General features: G+C 51.2%; 1 protein-coding gene across 1 annotated transcript in view; it reads right to left on the bottom strand.

Moving 5' to 3' along the window:
• Nucleotides 1–5,479: 5,479 nt before the first annotated feature.
• Nucleotides 5,480–10,095, bottom strand: part of MLPH (melanophilin) — a 24,868-nt gene continuing 20,252 nt past the window's right edge. Inside the window, exon 7 of the mRNA XM_015418267.1 lies at nt 5,480–5,539. Coding sequence (XP_015273753.1) covers nt 5,480–5,539 — 60 coding nt within the window. The remainder of the gene's footprint in view (nt 5,540–10,095) is intronic.

Raw genomic sequence — 10,095 nt, 5'->3', positions numbered from 1 at the left:
GAAGGAAGGAAGGAAGGAAGGAAGGAAGGAAGGAAGGAAGGAAGGAAGGAAGGAAGGAAGGAAGGAAGGAAGGAAGGAACAGAAACAGGTTTTTCTTTAAGTAAGAACTATTTAAAATGGGCTAGAAGCCTGGACTGAGATTGGGAAGAGGCGGGACTTTCTCGTTACCGCAGTTTCTGAACATCCCAGGCATTTCAAAGTGTTTGCATTACTAATAATCTTCCCCCGTGGGATTTGCTCCTTCCGCAGAGGACACTAAAGCCTCTGGGCCACTTTTGACTCTCAGACGCTTTATGCAGCTTTATTAACATCTCATAAGACCCTGTGCCCTTTTCATTATCCCAACAAATGCATTTTAGAGTGCTCTGTACGGGGATATAAGGAACATTTCTGCTCGCTGAACTCATGGCCCTGATTCAGAGGTCATTTCGGGGGGGGGGGATCGCGGGGGAACGCAGTTCCCCCGGGGGAGGGGCAGGGGGGGGGGGGACAGGTCGAAGCCCTGCCCCCTGCTTCCGGCCGCCCCGCTTCCGGCTCTCATTCAGCCAGGAGGAGGCAGGAGAGGGGGGAGGTAATGTCGCTCCCTCCCTGCCTCTCCCCACCCCTGCCTGCCTGGGGTGGGGCTTCCTCGCACTTCCGCCGGCCTTGCAGGTCCACCACTGGGCCCCTGATGTCAGGGGGTGTGGCTTCTGCTAATGAGTTATGCTAATGAGTTCCCCTAGCTCTTTTTCTACGAAATGACCCCTGTCCTGATTCCTTTGGTGAACTCCAGGCCACGGAGATCAGTCCCCCTGGAGAAGAATGGCCGCTTTGGAAGGTGGACTTTATGGCATTCTACCCCACTGACGTCCCTCCCCTCCCCAAACCTCCCCCCTTCCAGGCTCCACCCCCCCCCAAATCACCATGCATTTCCCAATCTGGAGCTGGCAACCGTATATGCGATAGACGGTACATGTGGCACTTCTCCTAGGATCCAGCTGCTGGGACTCCGTGCGTGTGCATGCGCATGGTCAGCCATTAACGAGAGGCCAGGCGAGGATCCCTGGATTTAGTCCCCCCCAGGGTTGCCAGTTCCAGGCTGGGAGAATCCTGAAGATTTGGGGGTGGATCCTGGGAAGGCCTGAGTTTGGGGAGGGGAGGGACCTCCACAACATAGAAGGCCACGGAGTCCCCCCTTCAAAGCGGCCATTTTCTCCGGGGGAACTGATCTCTGTCAGCTGGGGATCAGTTGCCATTCTGGGAGATCTCCAGGCCCCACCTGGAGGTTGGTAACCCTACTCCTGATAACCCCTTGCCAGCAAGCAACTTTTTGGTACTGCATGCGTAGATGTTTGGACTGAAGGCCACCGAAGTCATGTTCCTTTCAGTCACCTTGCCAAACCATCTTGCTTGTTAATTATTATTGAGAGATATATAATGCCATCGGTGTTAGGGTTGCCAGCTCCGGGTTGGGAAATACCTGCAGATTTGGGGGGTGGGGCCTGAGGAGGGTGGGGTTTGGGGAGGGGAGGGACTTCGGTGGAGTATAAATGCCTGGCCGACAAGCAGCCTTGTGGAAAACGACGGAGCCAAGCCAGAAAGACGTCTATACCGGGCAGTGACGGCGCGTGCAATTAAAAAATGAATATATGTTGTCTTCCCTATCCCCTACAAACATTGTTAGTCCCCTGTCTATACTGAGTAACTGTGCATCGCTTTGAGCCCACTGGGGAAAGCGATCGATAAATGGAAAGTATTATTATATTATTTCCACCTTCCAGTGGCCATTTCCTCCAGGTGATCTGATCTCTGTCACCTGGAGATCATTCGTAATCCCCGGATATCTCCAGCCGCCCCCTGGAAACTGGCAACCCTACTTTATACAGGCATTTTACAGATTGTAAAGAGACGCCTCCCCCCCCCCAACTCGGCCGGACGTGTCTATAAGGCGCCTTGTGGAAGCAAGCGCTGGTCAGCCCAATTTCTCTTCTCACATTCTTTCCTGTTCTTTAAAGGGGACTTAAAGGTCAAAGGATTTCAGGTACATGCCGGAAAGGTAAAATGTCAAAACACGCGCACACACACACACACCCATCCACACACATGGCTTTTTTGTGGCAGTCCTTCTCACTGGTGGTAGCAGCCGTAGTAGAAAAGACTAGCCCTGTCTCATGAGCTCCTGGTCGTTAAACAGGGTTGGCTACTGTTAGGACTTCGATGGGAGACCACCAAGGATGACGGGTTGCTGCATAGGGGCAATGGCAATCCAATGGCAAACTACACCAGTTTGGTGCAGTGGTTAAGTGTGCGGACTCTAATCTGGGAGAACCGGGTTTGATTCCCCACTCCTCCACTTGCACCTGCTGATGTGACCTTGGGTCAGTCACAAGCTCTGGCACAGCTGTCCTTAAAAAAGAGCAGTTTGTGTCAGAGTTCTCTCAGCCCCACCCACCTCACAGGGTGTCTGTTGTGGGGAGGGGAAGGGAAAAGGAGTTTGTAAGCTGCTTTGAGACTCCAAGTGAAGGGCGGGGTATAAATCCAATCTCTTCTTCTTCTTCTTCTTCTCTGCTCTTCTCTTGAAAAGCCCATGAGCTGGGACTTCATGGAGTCCCCATGAGCTGGCTGCAACTTCAGGGCACACTTTACTTGCTTAATTTCTCACTGGTACTGAGTACTGGCACCAGCAAGTCCTGGGGGGGGGGGAGAAGAAGACGATGAAGAGGAGGAGGAGGAGATTGAATTCATACCCCGCCCTTCACTCAGAGTCTCAGAGCGGCTTAGAACCTCCTTCCCTTCCCCTCCCCACAACAGACACCCTGTGTGGCAGGCAGGGCTGAGAGAGCTCTTTCAGGGACTGCTCTTGAGACGACAGCTCTGAGAGAACTGTGACTGACAAAAGGTCACCCAGATGCTGCACATGGAGGAGTGGGGAATCTAACCTGGTTCTCCAGATTAGAGTCCGCTGCTCTGAACCACTACACCAAATTGTGCAAACTTCTATATGAGTACTGGCACCTTTTCTTGTTGTTTTTACAAATAAAAGCACTGCCAATATGCATGCAAGTTTCTAGAAACCAGAGCTAGTTTCTCAAGATGTAGCCCCTGTCTGTGATGAGGGGGGGAAAGAAAGTATAGTTTACTGGTTGCTGGAGGCATGAGGTAACCAGGTGAGTTTTATGTCTCTTTTTTAAAAAGTGCCCATTAGAAAGAAAACCGAGGAGCAGTTGAATATTGTTAGATTTGGCCACAATCCTACAAGGCTCAGAGTGTGCAAGGAGGAGAAGGTGCACAGCCAGAAGAACCGGCAAACAAGCCTCTTTTGAGTCTGCTCCCATGTGCATTTGGCTGGAAAAGTGGTTAAGACGCCGAACTGCAGACCAGAAGGTCGGTAGTTCAGCAGTTCGAGACCCGAGTGCCGCATAACGGAGTGAGCTCCCGTCTCTGGCACCAGCTCCTGCCAACTTAGCAGTTCGAAAGCAAGAAATTGCAAGTAGATAAATAGGTACCGCTTCGGTGGGTAGGTAACAACGTTCTGCGCGCCTCGGCGTCTAGTCATGCCGACCACATGACCATGGAGAAGCCTTCGGACAGTGCTGGCTCTTCAGAAATGGAGATGAGCACTGCCCCCAAGAGTCGGATTCGACTGGCTTCCGAGCAAGGGAAACCTTTACCTTTACCAGGTGGTTCTCCCTTGCGCACACACCCCCTGCAGGATTGGAGCCACTGACCATGGGGGGCAGGTGGGGTTCTCAGCACCTAAAACCTAAAGCCCCAGTTAGAGGTTCTTCATAACAGAGAAGCGACCTGAATGCTTCGAGGAGACAGACAAATTAGGGCTGCCAGGTCCTCCCGGGCCACCAGCAGTGGATGGAGGGGTGGAGTTGCCAGATCCAGGTTGGGGGTGGAGCCTGGGGAGGACGGGGACCTCAGTGGGGTACACAATGCCACAGAGTCCACCCTCCAAAGCAGCCGTTTCCTGCAGCGGAACTTGTGTGTCTATAGTCTTCGGATGGCCTATAATTCCTGGCAGGGGTCATTTCGTAGAAAAAGAGGTGCAGGAGCTCATTAGCATAACTTATTAGCATAACTTATTTGCATATGCCACACCCCCTGACATCACCGGAAGAAGGCAACACCCACCACTCAGGCTCCACTGGACTGTCTTGGACTGCTAGCTATGGAACGTGCAGATCTGCCCTCGCAGAGGAGGGAGAGCTTGTACCTGAATAAAACTTGGTCTTCAAGGTGCCACTGGACTGTTTTGGACCGGGGGGGGGAGTTCTGCAACTTACCTGGCTGCTTCTTGCCCTGAGGGCTGCTGGGAGCAGGGGGCGGGGCTTGTTGCATGTGCCCGCCCCCTGGGCTCTTTACTGCTGGAGCTCCGCTCCTGTGCGCTCCCGCAGGAAATGACCCCTGATTCCTCGGGATCCCCAGGTCCCACCTGGAGGCTGGCATCCCTAAGACAAATGGACACGGCTGGGCCTGGCAGGAGTGTGGGAAAGGAAGGAGGTACCTGCAGGGAGTTTTCCTTCCACTCCAGGTAGGCGACTGGCACTGTCAGAAGTGATCTGCAGCCAGCCCTGATCATGCCAGAAGTATGCAGTTTGGTGTTTTGGTTAGGAGCGTGGACTCTAGTCTGGGAGGACTGGGTTTGATTCCCCACTCCTCCATATGCAGCTGCTGGTGTGGCCGTGGGTTAGTCACAGGTTCTCTCTGAACTGTTCTGGAAAGAGCAGTCCTCGAGAGAGAGCTCTCTCAGCCCCACCTACCTCACAGGGTGTCTGTTGTGGGGAGGAGGGGAACGGAACGGAGATTGTCAGCCGCTCTGAGACTCCTTTGGGTAGCAAAAGGCGGGGTATGAATCCGATCTCTGCTTCTTCTTCTTCTACAGGCAGCCCTAATGCTCCCTCTAAGCTGTGGAGTCTCGGGAGCAAAAACTCTACTTCGTGAGCAACTGACATTAAAAGTTGTGAGCCAGTGATTTGGCTGCTGCGTAAATTAGCTTGCTTTGGAGCCATCCTTCCTGAGCTAAGACAAAAATGTGTGAGCCGTAGGCGGAAAAACGGTGAGCTAGCTCACACCAACTCAGAGGGCACACTGATGCTACACTCTTTAATGATACCCTCTTTCATGAAACCTCGTCTGGAAAGGTAGCCTTCGTGTAGAAGCCTCTTTGAACCGGATGAAGCCAGCTTCTCCTGAATCAGACCACTGGCGAGATCCACCACTGGCTAGTCTGCGTGTCAGTGGCTGTCCAAGTTCCCTGCAAATGATGGTCTTTCATACCACCTGCCGCCTGAGCTGGAGATGCCAGGGATTGAACCTGGTACCTTCTGCCTGCTGAGCAGATGCTCTGCCACTGAGCCACAGCCCCTCTTACCACGTTTAAATCACCCGTGGTGCAATGGGGCTCAGGTTCCCCATATCTCAAGATATAGTTTCATGCTCACCGAGTTTGTATGTGAAATATCATTGCAAAATTGTCCCCTGAAAATTTTTTTTAGACATCTGGTCCGATAGAATTGATCACGTCTTGGCTGCCTACTAAACGCAGCCCGTTCTGAAAGCCGGAACGGTTAAGCAGACAGAGTGCTGAGTCAAACGCCAGCTTAGACGAGGAATCACTTTCGGGCTGTGAGCCTGTTGCTCTTTCCCCTATGCAAAACCAAGCAAAGGATGACCTGCGTCCAAAGCAAGTCACCCTGTGCAGCTGTTCAGGCTGGTGTCTCACGGCAGGGTAAACATTGCAAATTATGTCAACCACAAATTCCTGGAAATTCTAAATGGCAAATTCTAAAGCTTCCTTTGCTTCACTGAGAGCCACTCCGGTGTGCTCCCAAAAAGGAATTCCTGGTTTTGATCTCAGGAAAAAAGATTTTAAAAGCTGGAACACCTGTGGCTAACGAGTTACCAGGTTAACCGCCTGGTCCTTTTTATGACTCTAGCGAACCATTATCGGTATCAGATGAAATTGCTGCTCACACAGAAGCGCGAACGCACACTCAATGCACTAATCCACAGGCCAGCCTGTACTTTTGAACAATGCCAGGAAAACGATTCCCATGGGAAAGGGTTTCGTATGCCCCCCCCCAAACTGCACTGATCTGGCCATCCGTTATCACCCATTCCACGCCGCCTCACTTGCTGTGGCTCTCCCTGAAACAGACCCTGGCAGAACTGATCATCAACCGAAGGAGCTACTTACTGTTTTCCCCCCAGGAGCACCGGTCCCGCTTCTCTGTCCCTGGTCTCCGATGTGGACTGAAGAGTTGCCTTTTTATGCCTTGCCTTTCTCGGAGATGGTGTCTGGCTGTGACATCAGCAGCACTAGGACAGGGCAGCATCCCCCCCCCCAAACTACTTATGTTAATTTTGATCAACTCAGGAAGGGAGGGCCCCCCCCCCCCCCGCTCCCGGTGACTCAGAATATTTCCTTCCTTTCCACGAATCAGGTGGCTCAGAACTAGGTGGGTCGTTTCCCCCACCCCAATATTCTTCTGCATCTCTTCTTTCGGCTTTCACAAGGTACAGGTTATTCTCACGTGTTCTGAATGGATGACTGCTCGTCGAAGGCCAGTTTAAACTGCAGGCCTCCCTTCCCCTGCCATTGCCCTATGGGGCTGCTAGAGACGAGCGACCTGCCTAGAGAAGAAGGAGCAGGAGGCTCTTGAAGAGGGCATCTTTGGCCGCCTGACATGTCTGTCCCTTGCATGAGACCAAATTGCATGCATCCCCTCGTACGCATGGCTCTCGCTGTCCTGGCCGTGTTGTGCTTCACAGAACACCAGCAAGTGGGGTGTGGTGCACACACGCAGGCACGCGGGAAGATACATTTGCGGGTTCATGAAACACTCAGAGCCAGTTTGGTGTAGTGGTGAGGCGCACGGACTCTAATCTGGGAGAACTGGGTTTGATCCCCCACTCCCCCACATGCAGCCAGCTGGGTGACCTTGGGTCAGTCACAAGTTCTCTCAGAGCTGTTCTCTCAAGAGCGGTTCTCTCAGAGCTCTCTCAGCCCCACCTACCTCACGGGGTGTCTGTGGTAGGGAGGGGAAGGGAAGGTGATCGTAAGCTGCTCTGAGAGCCAGTTTGGTGTAGTGGTTAAGAGCAGCAGACTCTAATCTGGAGAACCGGCTTTGATTCCTCCTTCCTCTACATGTAGGCAGCTGGGCCAGTCATGGTTCTCTCAGAACTCTCTCAGCCTCACCTACCTCACGGGGTGTCTGTTGTGGGGAGAGGAAGGGAAGGTGATCGTAAGCCACTCTGAGAATCTGAGTGAAGGGTGGGGTATACATCCAAATCTTCCTCTTCTCCTCCTCCTCCTCCTCACTGGTCATTCAGGAATCAACCATTCTGCTAGGAGGTCCAGTGGTTAGAGTATCAGGCCAGGATCTGGGAGACTTCGGTTGGAATCCCCACTCTGCTTACAGAAGCTTCCCGGGTGACCTCATGCCAGTCACATGCTCTCAGCTTACCCTCCTCCACAGGATATTCTGAGTATAAAATGGTGGAGAGGGGAATGACGTCAGCTGCTTTGGGTCCCCCCAAGGGAGAGAGGTGTGGTATAAATGAAAAAGGTAGATAAATATGCCTGATAAGAACATAAGAACATAGAAGAAGCCAATGTTGGATCGGGCCAATGGCCCATCCAGTCCAACACTCTGTCACACATTGGCCAAAAATACCAGGGGCCATCAGGAGGTCCACCAGTGGGGCCAGGACACCAGAAGCCCTCCCACTGTTGCCCCCCCCAAAGCACCAAGGATACAGAGCATCACTTGCCCCAGGCTGAGAGTTCCTATCTATACCTTGTGGCTAAAAGCCACTGATGGACCTGTGCTCCATATGTTTAATCCTATTCCATCTTGAAGCCGTCCATGCTTGTAGCCGCCACCACCTCCTGTGGCAGTGAATTCCATGCGTTAATCACTGGCCCCGGTCACGCGGGCTGGAAAATGTGTGGGTGTGTGTGTGGCTGTTTGCCCCGGAGCAAAGTAATGTGCGGCAGCCCGATCACATGTCCTGTGGAGGTCCTGTGGGTATGCCCTTAGGTGCTGATCACACGGCTATCCTGCAGCGCAGCAAAGAAGCGGCGCGGCACAATCACACTGGCAGTCGCTAGGCGCCGCTTCCGTGGCAAACTGGAATTTCCCCCCCTCACCACAGTGTGTGCATGTACCGTTGGGCATTTGTGCACATCCTGTGGAGACTTTAAAAAAAATACAGTTTGCAACGGGACATGGGTGGGCGCCGAATGCCACAGGATTCCAGCGGAAACGCAATCAGACACCCGCCCTTGCCCCGTGTTTTCTGGAAACTAGTACATCCTATGTGGTGTTTTTTTTACTCCACATCTTCGGCAAGAAGCCACAAGTTAGCCACGGGTGCATTACACTTCCCAGATGTTGCGGTGTGATCGCGCCCGGAAAATCCGCCTATCATCCATGTCTTGAACGTGGCAACTTCTCTGTGTGAACGGGGCCACTCTTTGGGTGAAGAAGGACTTCCTTTTATCCGTTCTAACCTGGCCGCTCAGCAATTTCATGGAGTGCCCACGAGTTCTTGTATTGTGAGAAAGGGAGAAAAGTACCTCTTTCTCTACCTGCTCTATCCCATGCATAATCTTGTAAACCTCAATCATGTCACCCCTCAGCCGTCTTCTCCAAGCTAAAGAGCCCCAAGTGCTTTAACCTTTCTTCACAGGGAAAGTGTTCCAACCCTTTTATCATTCTAGTTGCCCTTTTCTGTTAACATAAACACAATGCAAACTCGGATCATAATCTATATCCCATATGTAAGAATGTGCGCACACACATATGTGTGGGGGGGAGGATCAGCACAGAGACCAGTGGGTTTTCTTTTCCTCATTGGTCAGTCGGCGCAGTGAAAAGAATCTGTTTGGCGGGCAGACCTCTGATCCAGTGTGAATGCCGCTCTCTCTCCACCCCTCCCCTCAGAGACATGGATCACGGCCTCGGATGTTTTACAATTATTTCCAAAGTCCCAAAGCTAATCCAAAAGCAGAAACAAGAACAAAATCCTAGTTTATTCTCTACTAAAAGTCAGCAGTAGATGGCAGAATCCAGCGTAAACCCCTCAAGCACCTTGCTAGGGTGGTCAGCTCTGGGTTAGGAAACACCTGGAAATTTGGGAGTGTGTGTGTGGCTCCTGGGGAGGGCGGCTTCCTCACGGTATAATGTTGCAGAGTCCATCCTCCAAAGCGGCCATTTTTTCTCTAGGGGAAACTGATCTCTGTTGTCTGGAAATCAATAGTAATAAGGGGAGGTCTCCAGATGCCATCTGGAAGTTGGCAGCCCTAGCCTAGCCTGACCTTCTGCTCATGTGACACCTCTCTGTACATGCTCAGAGTGCCTTGTGGAATTAATGCTGAACTGGGGGATCTGCTCCAGAATTTCTGTGGAATGGATTTATTCCTAATGCTACCAAAGCTTTGGGTTGTGAAGTCAATAAATTAAACCGATCACTGGACAAACACTTGCCAGTTCAGATCACAGATTATTGTGTAATCTGGAGCTGTGTAGGGGGGGAAAACCCCTTTCTTCATCAGGGGCTGTAAATTTTCATATAGGCTTGTCGAAATGACGACTTTATATATATCACGCTTCTGTAAAAAAGAAAGAACTGGGCGACGATCCTTTTGAAAAATTCAGAACACACAAATAGAAATACGTATACTGTTTACAAAGTTTTATACCCTTATCTGTCTATTTAATCAATTTGATGTCCTAAATGTTATCCTAGTTCAGTGTCAGTTTCTGTATGACACAGCAATCACTTTCCAAGTACATGCGCTCGCAGGAGTGCATGGCAACATAGGGAATTATATGTTGTAGAAAATACTTGACCTTGATTGTTTGTTGGATGTTCTGCCAGTTTTCTTTACAGAAGAAGGGACTGGATCATTGAGACGTGGGAGTTAACCGGAAGCGCTGTCTCGTTTGTGCTTTGGACGCTGTGCAGATTTTGATTAATTCTATTTATAAATTTTCCTTGGACTTTTCCCTTGTGAGGGTTTTGTGTATGCCACTTTGATACTGGATGGCAATAACTATATTTTTGTATTGAATGTCTTATATGGAATATTGGAAATAACAA

This window comes from Gekko japonicus, unplaced genomic scaffold (assembly GCF_001447785.1).
Source record: "Gekko japonicus isolate JY-2015 unplaced genomic scaffold, Gekko_japonicus_V1.1 scaffold3987, whole genome shotgun sequence".
Lineage (NCBI taxonomy): Eukaryota > Metazoa > Chordata > Lepidosauria > Squamata > Gekkonidae > Gekko > Gekko japonicus.
This window is presented reverse-complemented; position numbering and strand designations above follow the sequence as displayed.